The sequence below is a fragment of the Tiliqua scincoides genome, chromosome 7 (assembly GCF_035046505.1).
Source record: "Tiliqua scincoides isolate rTilSci1 chromosome 7, rTilSci1.hap2, whole genome shotgun sequence".
In the NCBI taxonomy this organism is placed as follows: domain Eukaryota; kingdom Metazoa; phylum Chordata; class Lepidosauria; order Squamata; family Scincidae; genus Tiliqua; species Tiliqua scincoides.
Window position 1 is genome coordinate 31,162,277 of NC_089827.1, and position 23,372 is coordinate 31,185,648.

Consider the following 23,372-nt stretch of genomic DNA (forward strand, 5'->3'; position numbering starts at 1 on the left):
GAGGAGGAGGAGGGAAGAATAGAGAAAGGTGAGATTATAACTAGAACCAAATTAATTCACAGTCACTGGTTCCTATTTTTAGATAGCATCATTAACACATACGGTGTTATATAGAGTATAAAAGAGAACGAGTCCCTGAGGAGTTAATCTAAAATTGAAAACGGGGAGATGAAGGAAGGGAAAAGAAATGGACACTGGCTAAACGGGGAACAAATATGCGGTTATTTCAATTACATGTACTACGGTTTGGTATGGGGACTAGGAGTTTGTGCCAAAAAGCTCACAATCTTACTGACTGCTCAAAGTACTTTTCCTGCGGTTCAAGGGGTAATTTGGAGAGAAACAGCCTTTTTGCAGGGAATTCCCAGAAAAGTCTCAAAGAACCTTCTAAATTTATTCTCTGTTTCAGATTAAAATGCTACTTAATTTCACATTAATATTCACAATAAAGTAACCAAACAACTGGCAGTTCCAATTGTTTGTTAGGTGAATCCCTGTTCCTGTTTCGTGGAGTTCCCAGCCTTTCAGTAAAAATGTGCAACTTGCATGTGATCTGTGTGATTGGTTCAATTTTCTTCCTTCTTCTGAATCAGTTTAGGAAGGCGGAGGGCATGCAAACTGGTCAAAGTTCCTGCCATTCAAACAAGTTGCTCAGCAAATAAGTAAACTTATTTGCAAATGACACACTGCTTCATACACAGCAAGTATGCTAATCACATACTATGCTAATCAAGTTGCACACAGGAGCTTCCTTCCTAAGGAATAAATTCTGCTTACAGCCCATCATGGTTAATGGTACTCAAACGTGGATGATAGCATATAAGTGCCTAATCTCAAACCACTGCTTCTTTTTTTGCACATACCATAAAAGCAGGAAAACACACATCACTCCACTCCTAAGACAGCACTCAGCTTCTCAGTAGGCAGCTAAAAACCTGCACACAAGACTACCTCCACAAACCCAAATCCTCTGCTATTCATTTGCTTCTAATCCAAATGTGTCCTGATCACACTTTATCACTTGAACATACAGAAAACTGAAAACTCGAGTAAAACACAGTCAGGTGTCACAAAGTTGATGCTTTCAGTTCTTATCTACTAGAGGTTTATTGCCAGAATATTGCTAGAAGTGATGGGATAACATGTGAGAGTGGATCTTGTGTGAATTTTTGATAAACAGCAGCATGGGTGGGGAGCACAATTCAGATCAGGAGGGCAACACCAGGGTTTGGGGAGTCTTTGAGGCATTTCTGATTTTGTGCCTGCCCTCCCACTTCCCCACACAGCACTCTATGGAGAGGTTGAGAAAAGAGAATCAACTGGAAAATGCTCACTCCTCAGTGCTGCTGAGGGAGGGGTACTCAACCAGCCTCCTCCAATCCACAAATGAGCCTCCTCAGATGCCCATGCCTCTGAGAAAGCTCAACTACCAATGGTGCAAGTTGTTCAGATGAGAGACTCAGCACCTATAACTACAAGTTTGCTCCTGTGGGGAAAATAGTTGTTTGAGGGAAGGAAAGGCAAGTTTCATTCAGAAAGTGATTGGGAGGGAAAACCACACTTCTTCTCCCCCATAATCATAAGCAAAACTTGGGGCCCATAATGGCATCCATACTTTTCCGTTTTTCTACAGTCCACACAAGATCCAGTCACAGGCGTCCCTTTATCACAGCTAATGAACCTCTGAGTCTTTAATAGCTGCTATCAGCTGGCAAAACTCGGTTGCATTGTCCCCAGGTACCCTCTTACTCCAAGCGCCCCACCAAGCAGCAACCCCTTCAAAGGCCACTGCAGCATAAGCATTTCCATTCTTAAAAAAGGAAGACATGTTCATATAATCAAACACATAAAAATCATGAGTTTCCTAAATAAGACTTTTATACACAAGGTAGTATGCCATTTCAGTGACATCCTCGCTCTATCACCGACATAGATTGAGCAGAGCAGCTCAAATCCTGCACCTGGACATTCACCTAAGCCTGAGCACAAGTCCATAAAAGCATCATAAGATCACTGTATCTCACACTGGTCTTGGTTTACTAACAACTTAACAATACATTACTGGAACTGCAACCTTCAATTGGCTAGCTCAGGGGTGCCCAAACCCCAGCCCACAGTCCAAACCCTGCCCCCGGAGACCCCTTGATCTGGCACTCGGAGACCCATGGACCACAGCAGACCAACTACAAGTCAAAAAAATAATTGAGCTTGAAAACCTGGGTTGACTTCTACATGGGTCAATACAGTGAATAAAGCAGAAGCCTTTGGGAGCTTCTGAGACGCTTTCAGCTGTCTTGTGAAGTGGGGGTGGGACTGGGTTGAGAAGCAGGACACTCTTGGTTGGCAACCTTCAGTCTCGAAAGACTATGGTATCGCGCTCTGAATGGTGGTTCGGGCACAGCGTCTAGTGTGGCTGAAAAGGCTGATTCGGGAGTAACAATCCTTTCCACACTGGGAGCAAGTGCAGCCTGTCCCTGGTCTGTCTCACTGGCTATGGGCCTTCCTTCTTTGCCTCTTTGCCTCAGTCTGTTGGCCAAGTGTCTCTTCAAACTGGAAGAGGCCATGCTGCACAGACTGCTTCTAAGCGGGCTGCTCAGAGGCCAGGGTTTCCCACCTGTTGAGGTCCATTCCTAAGGCCTTCAGATCCCTCTTGCAGGTGTCCTTGTATCGCAGCTGTGGTCTACCTGTATGGTGCTTTCCCTGCACAAGTTCTCCACAGAGGAGATCCTCTGGGAACCGACCATCATCCATTCTCACGACATGAATGAGTCAACGCAGGCATCTCTGTTTCAGCAGTGCATACATGCTAGGGATTCCAGCTCGTTCCAAGACTGTGTTGTTTGGAACTTTGTCCTGCCAGGTGATGCCAAGGATGCATTGGAGGCAGCAGGACACAGGGGTGGAAGAAAAGGGAGAATTTTGACTAGTAATTAGTTTTCAGAGGCAGGCATTTCAGTTTCTTCTCCAAACAGGAAGAGAAGTGAAGGCATTTATGGGAATTGTAGTCTGTGGGCTGCTGCTATAGAAGTGCAGCACTTACTCCTCACACAAAGCCTCTGCACAACTCCCATAAGCACCTTCATCTCCCTTCCAGCATTGAGAAGAGGTAAAATGTCTCCTTTTTTTTTTCTTTTTGCTGCTCCTCAAAATAGTTCCTAGCAAGTCATTTTCAAAGGATTTCACACACTCCCAAATTTAGGGGTCTAGTTTTTACAATACAAGGATGGACTCATTGCCAAGTTGAAGGCAACATTAATTAAGAAAAACACCCATGGAAATCAATGTCTACTACTGAGTAAATAGGGTTGCAACTATGTGCAGCTGCACTTGCTCAAAGTCATTCCTTGTTGCTTGTCTCTCTGCTATGAATTGAATTGCACTCTTCCAGTTATGTGCTATATGTTGTGTGTTATATGCAGAGCCTCTGGTAGAGATCTGAAGGCCCAGAAAAAACCGGAAAAATTCAGAAAAAAAACACACAGTTTTTTATAAGAACATAAGAACATAAGAACAGCCCCACTGGATCAGGCCATAGGCCCATCTAGTCCAGCTTCCTGTATCTCACAGCGGCCCACCAAATGCCCCAGGGAGCACACCAGATAATCCTGAAGCCTTTTTTGTTTTTTTTCTGAAAAATTGGAAAAATTGAAAAAAGAAAAAAAAAGAACAAATTGATTATGGAATGTTTTATTTTAACATGATGAATAAAATATTTTAAGACAAGGTGTTCAAATATTTTCCAAATCATTTCTAAAAAGTATGCATGGTATCAGGTTATTCTAATTTCTGTGCACTGAGGACAAGCAAGTCCTTGCTTACAAACTGAACTATCCAATGCAAGATGCATTTCTTCTTTTAGGAAGTACTGCAATTGTCACAAGAAAAGAAAAAGGTTTCAGTTTTGTTTCTGCATGTGGGTGGGTATGTTTGGTTCTGTTCTGTCCTCTTCACAAGGCCTCAAAGCATTGAAAGAAAATACAGAGCAACAAAAAGGACCTGAAAGAATATACTTAATTTAAAAACTTAAGAGTTTACATTTATCTGATTCCAGAAAACTGAATCATTTAGCTACATTAGTTTATCTTTATGACCTTTGTGTAAATAATAATTTAATTACTACTAATCTGGTTCTTTACTTCCCTCATCCGCAACGAAAGATTAGTGTCTAACTAATCTTACTAACCTTACTAACTAACTAATCAAACTAACCATTAAATTATTTTTCTTTCCTACTCCCCTCAGGAAAATGGTGAGACCAACATCTAGCATATGGAGGCATTTTCACATTACAAGTTCTTCTGAGAAGAAAAATGTGATTTGCAAGTATTGTCAGATGAAATATGCATTTCCAAATGCTACCAGGATGACAAAACACATTTTTGTATGTAACAAGTGTCCTGTAGATATTAAAAAATCCTTCATGGATCTAAGTGAAGAGGACCACAATGATGAAAGCAGTTTTTCTCAATGTTCTCATTCAAGGTCCTCTTTCTACTATAAACATCAGCAGCAACACAAAGTGTTGTCCCATCAGCAGCATCTTCAAGTAAACAGATACTGAAGACTGCTGCATCCAAAAATTATTCAATAACTTCATTTGTAGACAAGATGACACCTGAAGATCAGGAAAAAAATTGATCAAGCTCTTGCAAGCAATATATTCTTCTGGAACACCATTTTCAACAACTGAAAATACATACTGGAAGGAAGCTTTGAAATTACTAAGACCATCATACCATTTGCCCAGCAGACATTCTTTGAGCAAGCCTATTTTGGAATCAGAATATGAACATGTAATGGAATCTGTGCAAGGAAAAATTAATAAAGCACTGTGTCTTGCTCTACTTACAGATGGATGGACAAATGTGAGAGGAGAAGGAATTATAAATTTTGGTATAACAATACTTCAAACAGTTTTTTTACAAAAGCTTTGAAACAGGAGAGAACAGACATACTGCAGAGTATATTAGCTGTAAAATATGTTAAGTCCTACGGAAAATTGGGAGTGGTAAAGTATTTGCTTTGCTGACTGACAATGCCAGCAATATGAAAGCAGCATGGGAGATCATAATGGATAAGTATCCTTGTTGGGTCTGTGACTGTAAATAAAGAATGATGAATGATGATGATGATGATAAGTATCCACGTATTACTGCAATAGGATGTGCATCTCATGGGCTAAACTTGCTTCTTAATAATATTATGAAACTGAGCACCCTTCAAATGATCTATAGACAAGCAAAAGAAGTTATAAAACATGTAAAAGGTACTCATATTGTAGCTGCAGTTTTCAAGAAGCAAGTAGAAAAAAATGCAAAGAATAAAATAGTGACACTGAAGCTCTGTAGTAAAACTCGGTGGGCTACAGTGGTGATCTCCTTTGAAAGTTTACTGAAAAACAAAGAAGCTCTTCAAGAAACAGTAATAGTTGAAGATCTTAAAAGTACCCAGGAGCATAAGAATCACTGATCAGGATGTCTTCTGGGTTCAGCTGCAAAATTCCCCGAAGATTCAAAAGCCAATTCCTGCAGCAATCACTGCATCTGAATCACATATTACTTTCAAATATAGATAGCAACATAATATAGCAACATCTTCAGGGATTTGGTCCAGGAATGCAATCTCGGATTCTGCCAAACATATTCCTCCTGCAACATGGTGGCAAGGTGTTTGCACAACACAGCCTCTGACTCCTATTGCTTCTTCAGATTCCTCCATCTTCTGAAGCATGTGAAAGAATCTGGTCTATGTTTGGAAACACTCACACTAAATCAAGAAATAAACTGACATGTGAAAAGGTAGAGAAGCTTGTTTCAATCTGGGCAAACCTTCAGTTTTTAGAAGTCCATAATAACTGTGATAATGACAGACACAACAGAGTAGCTGCAGAAGCAGAGACTGAAACTGATACTGATGATTACAACTCAGAAAATGATTCTGATTAAATTTCAGGCCCATTCATTGAATCTTAGTTCCACTCCACTTCCACACATAGAAGATACACTTCCTTCCTCTTCAATTCTTTTTATGAGAATGGGTTTATTTTTATTTTTATTTAATACCGTGGAGAGGAAATATGAATAATTGTTACTTCTGGATTTTTAAAAATTGTTTTGTGGAGGTTTTCTGTCTGTTCCACATAAACTAGTAAACAGTTCAGAAGACTGTTGCTCCATTTGTTACAATCACAAATAAATATTATAAAAAAAAGTAAATTCTGTTTGTAATAATTGTTTGGATACACTATATTTTTAATATGCTAGTTGTGATAATTTTATGCCAAGTCAAATTGGCCATAGTCATATTTTATGTTCCTTAAGTAACAGAATGACTTTCAATCTGGAAAAGAAAAAGAAAAAGTGCTAATGTCGCATTTTTTTCAAATTTTTCCAAAAATTTCCATTTTTTTCTGAAAAAACTGGAAAAAATCTGGGTTTTTTTCCGAGCTTCAAAATTTCCAGCAATTTTACATCTCTAGCCTTGCCAGTGCTGCAGCTTTAGTTGGTTGTTTCAGTGTTTCAGTTGTTTTCAGCTTTAAAAGATGAGGTGTTCTCTGGGGAAATAGTTTTGTGTACTTTTTACCATTTCAGTAGCAGCCTGCTTTGCTTATCTCTGAAAGGAGAATGGAGTTTTTCAGTTTAGTTATTCTGCATGGGTCCCTTTTTCTTAGGGAATTTATTTTTATTATTATTTTTTCTTTTTGGGAAAACTTTATTAATGCTGCCCTGGTGGAGGTGAGGAAAATCGTTTTCCATTGGGGAGAACCTGGGAAAGTGATTGTGCTGTGCTGCCTCTCAGAGATTTATTTTTCTTAGGGCACAATCCTATCCTGCGCTGGAACAGGCAATCCAAGAGGCTCGCACCGTATCCAGCGCAGGATAGTCACCAGAAGCGGCTAGCTAGAAGCAAGGGGAAACTTTTCCCCTTACCCCCAAGTAAGGGCCACTGACTCCTATGGATCTCCTCAGACTTGTGTCACCTCTGGAGTGGCTTCCAGCCACTCCGTTCTCCCCGGGAACAGGGGTTGGGACCCAGCATTACTGCTGGATCCCAGTCCTGCCTTCCTCTCCCCACCCACCTGCAGCTGGGGCCGCTTACTGCCTGCCCTCCCCCTGCCCAGGAATGCCTCCCTCCCGCCTCCTCCCCACCTACATTTTCTGCTTGCGTGGGCCCAGCCGGACCGATACAAGCATCCAAGGAGAAGCCGGCGCGGAGACTTATGTCAGCCTCTGCAGGCTGGCGCTTCTCAGAGCGCTGGTCTGGCTTCCTCTTGAGGAGGCACAAACATGCGTTACAGTAAGGGACTGCGCCAGTTGAAGTGGTTTCTAGGATTGCGCCCTTAGGGAATTAAATTTCTCTGGGGGGAATATTATTCTGAGGAAATTTTATTAATGTTGCGTGATGGAGTTCTGTATCTAATATATTTATTTACATTTATTTAAATTTAAATTTATTCATTTTTCTAGCCCTTGACACCATGCCAGATTTATGATGCGGCCCTAGTAACAAAAAGTTTAAGCATCCCTGATCTATACCAGTTGCTTGTTTCTCTGCTGTGAACTGAATTGCACACTCCCAGTTATGTGTTATATAGCAACTATAGCATTATGGGGTGACAATAATGGAGCAAGAAACCTAGAAGTGGGTCTTTAAAGCTTCCCCCCCCCCCACTGATTTGGTATCCACTGATTATTTTATCCACTGGGGTTCAGAAATGGAATTCCAGTAGATAACGAGGCATGACCTGTATCGTTCTTTAAAAGGAAGCCTAGCTGTTAAATAGGAGTGTCTGGCACATAGTATGGAACTCAACAACTGCAATCACCTTTAGACCATCTGCTCCAGCATGAGACCACTAGTTGTGACACTTCCATACCCTACCTCAAAAATGCACAGGCCATAGCTGTATGGTCAAGGTCAACACCTATATGGCAGTAATGCATATCTTCAGGGAATGCTCTAACATCCACAAGCTCTTAAAACCACTGCTAAAGACCCTAACAAGATCAGCTACTTATACACTTACTATAGATGAGATTCCAAAAGTCTCCATCCAAGGGTTTACATTCACCCAAATGAAAGCCATGCATTTTTCATATGAGCAGCAAACACTACCCTGCCTCACACCATGTTATTGAACACTTACGAAACTCCCCTCAAATGCAAGAGCAGCCTGCACAGGGGACAGACCCATTATGATAAACACAAATCCAAAGTTCCCTGGGGCATGTAAAATTTGTTGCAGTTCTTTCACACTTGTATATGTACTGAGACTAGGGGATAGCAAATTGCTCGGAGATTCTCAAAGCCTATCTTGGTATCAGCAGCAACATTCGACTGGCATGGTGACAACAGGTATACCTTCTCAAAGGCAAGGCTGAGAACTGGACAAAGCCTCACTGAGACGCAACATCAGAGTAGAAACAAATTCAACATCCTCATAAAAGGAACTCAACTGCATGACATTAGAAAAATAATGACCATCTAGTTCAGCATCTTTCTTCCAACAGTGCCCAGCCTAATGCCTCCAGGAAACCGCACAAATGGGGTACAAAACCAAGAGCCTTCCCCTTGTTTGTTCCTCCACGAGTTATTCAGAGGTACACTGTTTTTGAATGTGGTAGCTCCATTTAGCTTTCATGCAAAATAGACACACTGCTAGCCATAAATTTGTCAGCTCCCTTTCTGACACCTCCTACAGGCAGACTGGTGATCAAATGTGAGTTTGGTTGACTGCCTGTATTCAAAACTGAGCCTCTCTGACTGAAGCAGCAAGTCATCTGCTGCAACTCTGAATATAATGGGGTTTTGTTCTTCCTTATTAAGAAGGGTTAATTCTAACATATCCCTCCGCAAACAAGGGACATGTTCAGTGGTGTTTATTTACTTTCTTAGACACACAGTGATGGTAAACCAGCATTCTGTTCATTCATGATTTCTAAATGAGTTCACTTGCTTACAAAGTCTACTATTCGACATAAGCAGGGCAGCTTAAAAAAGAAGGGTAATTGTGGTGTTTTCATTGTCTAACTACAACATGCAATTAGTACATTTGGCTAGGAAGACACAGTTGACACTAACCAACTAAAGCAGGGTCTGTTTTCCCACAGAATATGAACTTATCACAGGTGTCCACTAAAAAGAAAAGAAACTATGTGCTGTACATCAATATGACATTTGCGTACTGTACAGGAACCTTTATTGGCATAATACAAAGACTACATGAGAGCCACACAATCCACAAGTACCCCGACTACAGCATTATTGTTGTTCATTAGCCTGACTCTTGGCAATCTCCCATAGAAAGGCTGCTTTTCTCTCCATTACATCAACCAACTTTGTGGATAGAACAAATTGGACCTTTTCCTGGTCTGGTCTCCCGTATTAGCCCAGATTGAGCCTAGGAGCTTTGTCCACGTCTCCTCAAAAAGTGAACTGTCTAAAAGCATATGCAATATTGTTTCTGTGCCCTGCCCACATTGGCAATGCTTTTCAAAGTATGGTACCCCCTTAAGTCTACCAGACATTAGGGCGGATAGCATAGCATTACATCTTGCCAAGGAGTATGCTCTGCTCTTTTGTGGCCCTTTAAGGATGGTGAAAAAGGTGGCTATTTTGTTCTATCTTGATCGGAATATGTAGATGCAATGGGGAACATGTTTTGTTGGCATCAGCAACTCATGGAATTCTATGTATAAAATTCTCCTTTTAATCACTTGAAAAGCTTGCTTTGACTTAGGAAACCTAATAAGTCAAGATCTATTCCCCACTGTTTTAATTTCTTAAGTGGGACAGTACCTGCTGGAGGTACAGAATCTACTACAAAACCATGTGTCAAATTGTCACTATCCACCTTATAATATATACATCGACAGAACCTAACAGAGTTCAGCCAAGTTGTTGTTTCAAGCCAGAACGGACCTATCCTCTAGAGTAGTGGTTCTCACCCTTTTTAGCCTGGGACCAACTTCTGAGAATGACAATCGGTCTGGGACCCACCGGAAGTGATGTCATGGCCAGAAGTGAAATCATCAAACAGGAAGTGACATCACTGTGATGCCAGAGCAGAAGTGATGTCATCAAGCAGGAACTAACATCACTGTTCTTACCTAGAAACTCAAACTGTAAATGACAAGAAAAAATATTCCAACTCAGAAGCTTCTTCAAATTCTCCCCCCACCATTGCTATGAAGCAAAAAGAATAAAAATAAAACATCTGGAAGAAAATATTTGTGTATTTATTACTGTTTTTGTTTCCTTCTTTATTTACAAACCCAAGCTACTTCTTGTATTGAGGTGCGTTCCCTTGCGTTTGAAACTAACAGACATTGATGTGGATGTTGATACTGTGCTCTGCACTAGCCAGAAGCAAGTGCACCCTACTCACACACCTCAATAGACGAAGTAGCTTGAGTTTTTGTAAATAAGGGAATAAAAACAGTAGTATCCCCCTCAAAAGGAAGACAAGGAGGGATGCCTCCCCTTGCCTCCCCCTCTCAGCTGTTCACCCAAGCCTAAGCAAGCCTACTCAGAATTACCGCAGATACTCCCGTTTAAGTCAATCTCACAGATAAATTGAGGGCAGTTTTTGAACCAAAAATCATGGAATGTTCTGTGACCCTCGCATAAGTGGTGGGGTTAAACTTAGGAGGGTGTCTGACTAGTTTTGTCTGATTTTTACCAGAGGCCAGATCCTGAAAAATAACCTACCTAAGAACTGTTACTTAAGAACTGTACAGTCTCGAATTTATTAAAAATATAGTCAAAGATCATAAGATACACTTTTATTCTTTAACTTTTTAAATTCTGGTCTTCACAACTCTTGTCAACACTAAGAGTAAGGGCACAACCCTAACCAGTTTTACTCATAAGTAAGTCCTATTTTGTTCAATGGGGCTTACTCTCAGGAAAATGTGGTTAGGATTGCGGCCTTTGTGCACTAAAAACAAAAGAAGAGCCCCACAGGATCAGCCCAAAGGCCCATCTAGTCCAGCTTCTCATATCTCACAGTGGACCACCTAATGCTTCAGAAAGCACACAAGACAACAACACAACCTGTGCCCTGGTGCCCTCCCCTACATCTGGCAATCTGAGGTAGCCTACTTCTAAAACCAGGAGGCTGCACATGACTTGTAACCTGTGATGGACTTTTCCTCCAGAAATTTGTCCAATTCCCTCTTAAAGGCATCCAGGCAAGATGCGATCAATACTTCCTGTGGCAAGAAATTCCACAGACTAATTACATACTGGGCAAATGAATATTTTCTTTTGTCTGTCCTAACTCTCCCAACACTCAATTTTAGTGGATGTCCCCTGGTTCTGGTGTTATACGAGAGGGAAAAGAATATCTCTCTATCCACCCCCTGCACAATTTTGTATGTCTCAATCATGTCCCCCTCAGGCGCCTCTTTTCTAGGCTGAAGAGCCCCAAACACTGTAGCCTTTCCTCATAAGGGAGGTGCCCCAGCCCAATAATCATTTTGGTTGCTCTCTTCTGCAACTCTGTAAACAACATACCAGTAGAACAGTGGTTTACAACCTGGAGTGTTCCAGAATGCCCTGCAGGGCCAGCAAGGCAGGAAGGAAGGTAGCTAGTTTGCTGTGAAAGCCCCACCAATAGCTAGTTTTTGGTCATCAATTCATGTATGAATCAGTAATTGAAAACCAGCACATTAAAAAAAGCTGAAACATAATATGTAAAGCGATCAATAACCAAGAATTTCTCAGGACACTTCCGGTGCAAAACAGTTAAAAGGCATAGTCTTCAGTTCCTCAAACAGATAAAAAGAGAAAATACTATGATACATGAAGTATGGGTTTTCACATAGAGGAGATAAGGACTTATATTATTCATATTAATTACAAACGTTTAGCTAATATGAGAGGGTACAATTTTTGGAATGGGCTACAAGTCAAAATAAGTTGGGAACCACTACAGGAGAACCATTAATCAAAACCTTCTTTAAGGTGCCTTATGTATTAAGCCAGAGGCTCTACATATAAAAAACATGTAACTGGGAATGTGCAATTCAATTCACAGCAGAGAGACAAGCAACAAGAAATGACTGTGAGCAAGAGCAGTTGCACACAGTTGCAACCGTCTTTACTCAGAAGTAGACCCACTGCTTTCCTTGGGTGTTATTCTTAAATAATGGTGCACTGAATTGTTGCCTGGGACTTTGTTCCAAATGGAAATGAGGATTACTTTCTGGAGTTAAAAAAAACAGACCTCTGCAAAGTATCTGCAGAGGCTGCAGCAGCATTTGCAAAATGGAACAATTGCTTGATTTAAAAGGAAGCCTTTAGCAGGAGAATAAAAAGTTAACTTTGTCTGAAGCATTGCCCTGGACAAGTTGCCTTGGAGACTGACAGCCCTCTAAACATCTCTGCACTGCTTTAAAAGCTTTGGTTGCAGAAGTTGCTTGAAAAGCACTGACCCCTGACCTTGGAGGTCAGGCAGGTGATAATCTAAGTTTGATTTACTAACCAAAATTTCTCACCCTATAGGAGAGTATCTACGGTAACTCCCATTATTGGCAATGGGGCTTACTCCCAGGTACCAGCAGATAAGATTGCAACCTAACAGAGAAGTAAGAACAGGGGAAGGGTGCACATCAGAGAAGCAGATGGGAGGGGGAAGTGGAGTGTCCCCCTCAGAAGGAAGAAAATCAGGGACACCTCCCCCTCCCAGGTGCTTAAGAGCCCAAGCACATCTACTCAGAATTAACTCCCATTATTGGCAATTACTGTTACTCCTAGGTAACAGTAGGCAACTGTAGCCTAACAAAGAAGTAAGAACAAGAGAGGGCTGCACATCAGAGAAGCAGCTGGGGGAGCAGCATTCCCCCCCATGCCAGGCTTGCCCTGCCTCCTCCTCCTCCCCCCCTTCTCCCGGCTGCTCTCTTGGCAGATAGGTAACCATGGAGACCCCCTCACCTTGACAAAAATGTGAAGAAAGGACGTGCTAGCCAGGACAGGAAAGGATCGCCACTTCCATGCAATTCCAGGGAGGAAGAGAAAGGTGGTGATGCGCAGAACAAGACCCCTGTAAAGAGCCCTGGAAGAACTGCTGGGAGAAAGGGGGCAGCAGCAACCTGAGGGTTGAGGATGGCAGCGGGGGGGGGGGGGGGATTGTGGCAATGCTGCTTTCAAGGCAGGCTCACAAGAGGGGACATCACAGTCAGTCCTTGGGCTTGCCTCGGCCATGTGTAGTGCGGGTCTGCCTCTACTCACCCAAGCCCTGTGTTCAGGTCTCTGCCCAAGCTCTCCAGCCCAGTTCAGGTGCAGTGTGGAGGGAAGCTGCTCTGTCTTGCAACCCAGAGGCAGCCCATCCTGTCTGGGAAGCTGAGCCAACAGATGCTGGTGGGGAGAAGCCTGGCTGTGCTCTTGAGTCTCTACCAGTCCTCCTTTACCTGCAATCCGAGACCATGCTTCGCGATTGCCTCCCCCCCCCCCACAGGGAGCCTCCAAGTGCAGAGAGAGCTCCCGCTGAAACGCAGCAGCATGCTTTCTGGGGAAAGTGGCATGCTGCTTTCTTTGCGCATGTGCAAGCCACTCTTAGTTTACTTCTCAATGCTGGAAAGCTTAAAACGGTGGTGCCCAGGCTTTGCCCACTTCCAAATGGCACCGCCCAGGTCTTTTGCCATCTTCCAAGATGGCGGCTGCCAGCTTCTTGCAGCCCACCAGAAATTGGATCGCAACCCACTTAGTGGATTGCGACCCACAGTTTGAGAACCACTGCTCTAGAGAGAGAACTGAAAGGGGGACACATTTAGGCAGTCCCAGTATTTTCCACAAAAATGGAAAAGGATTGTATTTGCTCAGTTCAACGGTCTAATGTATTTAACCAAACAGGGACACCATATAAAGCTTGGGGTACGTTTGGGTACTGAAGAGCAACAACTTTCAACAATTAAGGCAAAGAACTAACAGTATCTTACTCTCAAGTTGCAGCATTCACTTAAAATGTGGTGCAAATGAGAAAAGGATATTTTCGAGCATTTATCTTTTCCATGAAAGCAAAGACTTGTTAGAGCCTAGAGCAGTAGGTGGGTCCCCATTCATTTAAATATTTTTTTTAATATATTAAACTTGATGCTACCATGATATGTAACTGCACTGGAGGAAATGTTACAAACCTGTACTTTTAACAAACTACTATGTATATTCTTTTAACAATGATAGTAAAGGAAACTTACTCCTGGGTAAGTGTGGGTAGAATTGCAGCCTAGGATAGTTAAAAATTTTCCTGCTTGATAATGTCACTTCTGGTCAAGACATCACTTCTGGTGGGTCCCGACAGATTCTCATTCTGTCCTGGTGGGTCCTGGTGCTAAATGTGTGAGAACCACTGGCCTAGAGAATTTCAAGTTTCATTTAACTCAGGTTACCAGTTCTCAAGGATGCAAAAAAAAATTAAAAAAAATGCCTGGAAACATCAGAGTTTCTACTCTAATCAACTTTTCCAAAAATGCAGACAACTGAACTCAGTCAGGAACTGGCTGTGTGATCATGGACAGGTGGCTCTCTACCTCAGTTCCATGATCAATATTTTGAAAATATACAACTGGGAAAATTAAACATTTGTTTTTAACATACTAACAGCTCAGTCTTGTTTGACGGATCCACAGATGGAACACATGTTCCACTGGCAGAAGTGCTGTGGCAGCAGTGTACATGATGAGGCCGCAAGCATGATGCATGGCTGGTGGCTGCATGCCCAATGGAGGAGCCACTCACCACCAGCGCAAATAAGCTGGTAATGAGGACAGGTGGTGGGGGAAACAGGGTGGGTAGGAGCAGACACAATAGGGAAGGGAGGTGGTGGATTCTTGCGGCACCAGTATGCACCAGGATCCTATCCCTGCCCTCTCCCTTACTGTCCTTGATTCTATGCCAGCAAAACAGCTGTTGCAGATATGAGGAGACCATCTGGGCAGCAGGGGTTTATCCCAGGGTAAGGGAACAAAGGTTAACTCACTATAAGGATGCAGTGGAACTCCACTGGTGTGGCAGTATTGGCAGCAGGGGTTTAGTTAGGATTGGGCTGTAAATCTAGAATTGTGTTTTTCAGCCAATGGTTCCAGATGTCACAGTATGACAGGTGGTACTAGACAGACCCTGCTGCCACAGGGACTGTGGCATACTGCTTCACCTGGCCAGGCCCTACCCAAAGTGTGATGGTGCATCCAAGTGTGAACGTGGTGGTGTAGCAGTATCATGATGGGGCTGTGCAGTGGCCTGGCCCTTCAAAAGGAGGTACGGGTCACAAAAGGGTTGATGGGAGAGCAGGCTGCATTCTCTCTTTCACCAACCTGACATAGTGGGGTAAAATATCAATGAAGATGATGACACACAATCTCTAAAACAATTCTGGGTATTGATTATATGAGTAAACTTGTCACAGTGCAATATCCCCATATCCTGCTTGCAATGTGATATTTACTACTTCTAAGGTTAACAGCATTCCATTGGTATTAAGAATAAAAATCAATGCAGTTAAGTCTCTTACCCATCCCAGAATCTTTCTTTGTGCCATCCGATATGATATCCACATGATCGCTGTCTACATCATAACTGAAGAAGTCATTCAAGTATGTTTTTGACCTCTGCCCACCAAACACATATAGGCAACGGTTTTTCTGATGAAAGAGAGAAAGAGGTTTAAACATTCCTGAAATGCTCAATGGTACAAGTTTCTAGGAACATGGGGCAAGGTCCAGATGCACACAAAAATTATTTCACAGTCTCCTCAAACAGCAGAAATCAAGTCAAACCCTCAAAGTCCTCTTTAACCTTGATGGATGAAAAAGTGAGTTAACCTTGGATAAGAACAATGGGTCTGGTCATAGGACCACCTTGTCCCAGTGAAAAACGCATAGGTTGGGATTAACCAAAAGTGTTCCCAGTTCAGAGACTTGTCTGTCTGAGGTGATGCCGACCAGGCATAGGGCTTCAAGCATAGGGCTTACCTCCCTTAGTGGGGCCTTGGCCATGGTCTAGAAGGGGGTCACCATCAAAGCTGACAAAACCTTCCCCAGGTCCCAAGTGGTAAAACTGTGGGGAAATTGAGGAGTGCCACCCCTTTCAAAACAGCTTGACATGGGAGTGTAGAGTGAATACTATTTAGCACTGCCACTTTTCATATTAGGATGCTGGTGCTGAGCCCCTTTTCCAATTCCTTCTGCAAGAACTCCAGGATGTGTCAAATCTTAGGTTTGGTGACATTTACCCCTTTGAAGTTGCCTCAATGCACAAAATGCTTCCATGTGGAGCCGTAAACCTTGTTGGTGAACCACCTCCTGGAGGCTCAATACTCCCTATGGGTAATGACACTGAGTCAGTGCTGCCCGCTCGATCGCCAGGCTGTCAGGAAGAAGATCTCCAGCTTGGGGTGTAAAAGGGGTCCCTGACTTAACAGGTCTGGCCTGACAGGAAGGGGCCAATCCAGCTGCTGCCATATGAGTTATCACCAAGAACCATGGCTGGCGAGAACCACCAGAAGAACCTCTGTCCCTTCTTACCTGATTCTGTATAGCAGGCATGTCCAACTTCGAACAGGTCGTGATCTACTTTTTCCGGCCAAAAGTGCCGGTGATCTACCACCATGAAAATTAAGTTTCAAATTAGTTTCAAATTAAATTTTAACCCAATAAAGTTTTGGAGGATTCCCCCCCCCCATTTTTAATGAACCTTCCGTCATTTACTTGGATGTGATCAGCTGTTAAGCAAATTAAGCAAAAACAAAACAGAGAGACAAAGATCCAGTAAGAACTGCAAGGGGAAATGGAAAGTACATTTTTTTCTTAAAGTTATTGAGTAATAACTTTCTTTAACTGTCTTAATAACTTTCTTTAACTTTTATTGAGTAATTTGTGTTAAATTTAGGTCGAGTATTGATCCAGGCTGATCTTGCACAATCTTAAATATTTCGCTCTTGCTCATTAGTAAGATGTCTGAGCCTGCATTTCATCCACCAGCTTTTTGAAGTTGGGTGAATATTGCATGAGGGCCAGTCTCAGGGAATCCTGGAGATGTTCACTTGTCACGTTGGAACGTTGTGTAGTCTTTGTCATTTTCAGATGGGAAAACGCAGATTCACACAAATAAGTTGAACCAAAACAGGAGTGTACAGCTTCACTGCATCTTCTCAAGTTGGGAAATTTTTCTCTAGGCACTAGCTTCCAAAACGATTCTTGCTCAGCACGGGTCTTGAGAAAAATGTCATTTTTTTTAATCCGCTATTTGTCCTAATTTATGTTTTTAAATTTGTTTTTTACATGTTGTTAGCCGCCCTGGGTCCCTTTAGGGAGAAGGGCGGGATATAAATAAAGTTTATTATTTATTTATTATTATTAAGAGTTAATATTTCGTTTTCAAGAGATGGCTTGTTAAATGAGTAATTTTTACTGATAGCAGCTGCAGTTTAATGTCCACATCTACTTTGAATGGGTATGACAAGTACTCCACAACTGTTCCAATTTTTTGGAAGTCACAGAATCTATTTTCTAATTCCTAGATAACACAACAGATTTCTGTCACATACTTTTCATTCTGAAAAACAAAATTTGGATATTGTCCCAGATGGTCCTGCGTATTAGGAAAATGATCAAAAGTGTTGTTTGCAAGGTCAGTCATCATTGGCTCAAATTTGCTCTTGTAGGATGAAACTATACTCATCAACTTGCCAATGCATTTGTTTTTACCTTGTAGTTCAAGGTTCATATCATTTAGTTCGCCTGTAAAGTCAGCAAGAAATGCCAGATCACATAACCACTCCTCATCTTCCAACTCTGCTTGGTCATCTCCCTGCTCCTTCAAAAAACTTCTTATTTCATTCAGCAAATCACAAAATCTTTGCAGAAATTTGTGCCTACTTAGCCACCTTACACCTGTGCGCAAAATGATTTCCGCTGTCCCTTCATCAAGAGTGAGATTGAAAAGCCGTCTTTGAAGTGATCTTCCATGAACTGAATTTACAATTTTGGAAGTGATGTCCATGACGGTCTTTGTATTGAGTCTCTCGTTTGCCAAAACTTGCTGGTGCAAGTGGTAAGAAAGGAAATCTGGGAAGTCGTCATGCTGTCTACAGAGGGCTATGAAACCGTTAACCTCACCTGTCATTGCTTTTGCTCCATCAGTAGTGATGGAAACAAGTCTATGCAATGGAAGATTACACTTTGTCACAAAAGAACGGAAAGAACTGAATATTTCCTGACCAGTAGTTCTCCCTTTTAAAGAAATCATTCCAAGTAGTTCTTCTTTAACACTGAAGTCTTCAAAAACCATCCGGATAAAGACTAGTAACTGAGCTATGTCTCTTATGGCTGTAGATTCATCCAGTTGGAGTGAGAAAGCAACACAATTTGAAACATCCTCCAACAATTGTTCAGTTGTGTCTCCACACATCTTTTCTATTTGCCGCACAACGATGTTTCTTAACAATTGTTCATCTTGAATAGCAGCTATGATCTCTTCTTTTTAAATCCTTCAAAAAGATTGTCAGCTGCTTCAAGAAAACAATCTTTTACAAATTCCCCTTCAGTAAAAGGTTTGCATTTCTTTGTGATCAGGTTGCTGACTTGGAAGGATGCTATGCTTCGCCATCAACTGTTGCTGAGTAGCCAATTTCGATTTAAGTTCTTTGAGCTTCAGTTTACGAACTTCACTTTTGGGTGGAAAATCAGCATCAAACTTATTGCTATGCAGAGCCTTATAATGACGTTCCAGATTACCCTTTTTGGACAAGGATACTGGGGAGTTACAAATTAGACAACAGCACTTGTCTTTCACCATGATGAAGAAGTAGTCCATTTCCCATTCATCATGAAAGTGGTAGGTTTTGCTCTTCTTTGGAACACTCATCTTCGTTATACTGGGCTGGCTGGATGTAAGAAGGCCAAATCTGCTAAGTTAGTAAAGCACTGGCTGAATCTGGTCCAAAACTGTCACTGTCCCAAAGTATTAAAGATCAACAGGAACTGAAGACCTCTGGATGATGTGCAATACAAGGACTGGAGATGCCAAAACCACACATACAGTTCTAAAAGTAAAAATAAGAATTCATCATACTGGCACCAATAATCAAATACCACCAAACAATCATCAAAAAAACTCAAACACCTGTCCAGCAAACCAGATAAAATCAAATACCGCCAAACAAGTTCAAATTTAATACACGCAATTTAATAAATTCTGCACACAGTGTAGAATCAATACAAAGGCAAGGTGAAATAAAATTGCAGTGTAGAATCAACACAAAGGCTAGGCAAAATAAAATTGCAGAGGCAAGCAAAAGTCACAGTGGTTTGAACCAATTCAAAGGCAAGGCATAGGTAAGTTAGAACAAAATTGGAATAGCCCGCCCAAATCACCAAATTCTTGACACTTTGTTGTGTCTGCCCGAAAACGTTTAATGAAAGCGAACTATAAAACAACCAACGACCAGCACACGACACAACTAATATGGTAAGTGTATTCAGTTAAAGCCCGGGCGAATGGATATCACCTAGTATATAACACACTTCTAAGGGGTGTTGGGGCGGGGGCAGGAATGGGTGATTCTGAGAGGCAGGAGACCAGGTATGACGCCGGGCCTGTGGCGTATCGTCGCGGGGTGTGGGCGGCGGCCCCCTGGGGTACCCACAAACTATTGGCATGAAAACAACAAGCGCTCCCAATACACCCTCAGGCAAGATTCCCGTAGGCAGGGAAAAAAGACAGGAAAGGATCAGCAGCGGCAGCAAACCCTCAGCAGATGACCTGCCAGCACGAGCTCTCTCCTAGCGACGGGGCGAACTGCTGGAGAGATGGAGCCAAGTGGGGCTGGTGATCTACCTCTGACCCCTCCGCGATCTACAGGTAGATCGCGATCTACCTGTTGGACATGCCTGCTGTATAGGATTAGCAGCAGAAGGGATGAGACAGAAAGGCGTACAGAAAGCCCTGCAGCCACTGGCACTGGAGGGCATCTACACCCTCTGCTTCCAGAGTGCTCAGCTTGCCAGCTGAGTATTCTCCCTTGAGGCAAACAGATCCAGAACTAGATGACCAAATCTGGAGGTAATCCTTGCGAACATCTCCAAGTGAAGGCCATTTGGCAGCTGAGCCAGTTTGTCATGATACTGATGCCTCCACAAGATGCTCCACCTTCAGGAAAGCCACGTTGTTCTCTGTCCACTGGAGGAGCTTGAAGGCCTCCTGCATCAGAAGCCCGAACCTTGTGCCACCTTGCAGATTTACATAGTCCTTTGCCATCATGTTGACTCTTCTGACTAAGACATGGGCTTGAGGATATGTTTTAGGGCCAATAGAATGGGCTAAAGTTCCAACCAGCTGATACTGCACTGGCTCTCCTTTGGCCCCCAGAGCCCCTGTCTTAGAATATCCTGCATATGGGCCCCACAGCCCAGGAGGCTGGCATCTGTAGTCATGACTATGTGGGACAAGGTCTCCAAGAGTTTCCCTGGGGTCAACCACCAGTTCCTGAGTTGGTCTGTCACTGGAATGGGTTGGTGCGCCTCTCCTCTCTACTAGGTGAAGATTGCCTGGAGAGGACAAAGATTGCCTGGAGAGCCTGTGACCAGGTGACCATGAGCCACTGCAGGGTGGCTAGCTCCATGAGATCCACCTCCCTTGCCCTGATGGTATTTCTCAGGAGGGTTTCTAGGGAACTCTGTCTCTCCTGGGAGAGGGATACGTGTAAGGCTAAGGTGTCTACCAACAGCCCCAGATGCTCTAGCTGCTGGAGAGGAATCACTGAACTCTTTTGCTCATTTTTCATGAAGCCATGCCTGTCCAGGGAGTCCATTGTGTCCTGCAGATTCTGCAGAGCTTGAGTCCTGGACTGGGATTTGATAAGGATGTTCTCTAGGTAAGGGTAAAGGGCTAACCCCTGCTGCCTGAGGGAGGTTACGAGGGCCACAAAGATCTTGGTTAAAGACCCTGGAGCTGCCATCAACCCAAACAGCATGGCCCTGTACTGGTAATGATCCTTTCCATAGCAGAATCTGAGGTGGTGTGGTTGCCAGATTGGAATATGCAAAAAAGCATCAGAGATGTCTATCCAGGTAAGGAAGTCACCCTCGTCCAGGGCTGCCATGATTAAGCGCCAGATCCTGGAGAAAGTGGTTCAATTATTTTAAATATGGCCCTTGTGTCCCTGTTCCTCTTGGAAATGAGGAAAAATGAGTTGCCTTTCTGTGGCACCCTCTCGATGGCATGGCTGTCCAGCAGAGATCACCCGTAGCTAATGAGGCTAGCCAGGGCATTTTGGAATATGGCTTAATGCTTTTTGGAACGTGACTTCTTTGCCCTCTTTGCTTTCTTTAGCTTTTTGCCCTTCTTGGTGTGCTTAGCCCAGGGAGGAAGAAGGCTCCCTGGGCTCTCGCTGGAGGAGGATAAAAAGGAAAAAACGGCTTGGGACATGTCCCTTTTTTGGGGCTTTTTGGTCTTCTTTAGAGTCTTTTTTATGATGGAGAGTAATTCTTTCTTGAGCACACCATCCATGGCTTCCCTAATGAGAGTACGGATATCATGGTGGGGCTTGGAGGATTGCTCTGCCCCCCTTACTTGATGGTCCCGGATTGGGGCTGCCTTCCTCCTGGGGTCTGCGATGCTCCACCTTCATGCGCTCAGTTGTAGTGCCTTCCATTGCCTGCACCGCCATTACCTCTCTGTGCTGCACCCATGGTAGAAAAGCCGCCACTTCCTGGCTCCTGGGTTGTGCTCTGGAGCTCCTGGTGTCCTCTGAGGTCTGGTACACGCATTGCGCCAAGGGGATATACTGATGCTGGGCTTCTCTGCACAGACACACTGACAGAGACTTCCCTCCCACACGAAGCCAGGAAAAAATTCCAGGGTCTGTGGCTCACCAGGAGTTGATCAGGGAAGAATGAAGACAGTGCTCAACGTGACAGCTTTTACAAGCAAAGACGTTTGTTCGCTGCTCATCTCCCCTGACTTGCTTCTGCTGCCTGCCACTCAGCTTTCCCTGGCCTGAAATGAGCTGAAAAGGAGATTCCCAGCTGGTGCGCGGATGCACTGTAGGTAGCTGACCATGAGGTTCTGCGGTCAGCGAAAATACCCAGCGCTGCCCACAAGTTGTGACTGCTCCCTATCTCATACAGGGAAGGGTAGGGAAGGGTGAGGGAGACAATCGAGGGAGGCCAGGGGTTGGGGTATGGGATGGGACCAGCAGGGATGAGGAAAAGAAAAAACAACTGCTGAGCTCTATGGAGCTCACAAGAACGCAACCTGTCCCTAAGAGAGGCAGAGCTGGGGTGTCCGCCCACCGCCAGAGGAGAAGACAGCAACAGCAAGTCCAGCTCTGCCTCATGGAGTAGGAGGGGCAACCCACACAGTCCAGAATTAACCCCTTCCTCTTCCAGAGAATACGTAATCCACACGTTCTCCTATAAATAAAGGTATATTTAAAATCAAAATCCTTTTGATTAGGATTAGAAACTGATCAAAATGATATAGTGACTCACTGGCCCTTTATCAATTCTGTCAATTACGATAACACCTGCATATCAATTATTTTTCTATGTAAACCACTTTGTGAACTACATTTGTTGACAAGTGGCGCATAAATATTCTTACTATCACCAAAACCTCAATACGAGTACAGGCGTGCCCTTGTATCTGCGGGGGTTTCGTTCCGGAACCCCCTGTGGATGCTTGTATCTATGGATATCACAGACACCCCTGCCCTCTGGAGGCTCTTCTGCACCCTGTAGAGACCATGGGCATTTGCCCACAGCCTCTGTGGGGCTCAGAATGGCTCTTTAGGCCAAAAAACTTCACTTTCCGATTTTTTCATAGAACTGGAAGTGAATTTTTTTTTTGCCTAGACAGCCATTCTGAGGCATGCAGAGGCCCCAGGCAGGCACACGTGGCCTCTGAGAGGCTTGGAAGAGCCTCCAGGGTGAGTATAGCTTTGGGGTGGGGTTGGGGGCATGGGCCCTCTATGGTTAAGTATACCGCGGATATAGGGGCCCACTGTAACTTTCTGAAATAGGAGAGAAAGAGGAAAAGGTCAACAGCAACAAAATCTACTAACAGTTTGAGAGAAAATGTCATGTTTTGTATTCTCTCTCCCACTATTACAGAAACACATCAAATCCATAGTAACTTAGAAAAAAATAACAAGCATGCCCTTAACTTACAACCACAGCAATTAAAGTTGGCCCATTAAACTAATATCTTAGCTCAGTGGTTCCTCAACCTTTTAGTACTGGGGCTCACTTTTTAAAATGACACAGTAGTGAGACCCATCTAGCTTTATGAGACTTAAAAAATGTTTCACCTTACCAGCTCATGCCTCTGTTTTTATCTTTTGTACTATGGTGGGGGGCCACCTTCTGGAGCAT

At 43.3% G+C, this 23,372-nt stretch overlaps 1 protein-coding gene across 2 annotated transcripts in view; it reads right to left on the reverse strand.

The window, feature by feature from the left end:
• MKLN1 (muskelin 1) overlaps positions 1 to 23,372 on the reverse strand; it is a 163,680-nt gene that overhangs the window by 20,031 nt on the left and 120,277 nt on the right. For both annotated transcript variants that reach the window (XM_066634642.1, XM_066634643.1), the window contains one exon: positions 15,512 to 15,641. In XM_066634642.1, coding sequence (XP_066490739.1) covers positions 15,512 to 15,641 — 130 coding nt within the window. The remainder of the gene's footprint in view (positions 1 to 15,511; positions 15,642 to 23,372) is intronic.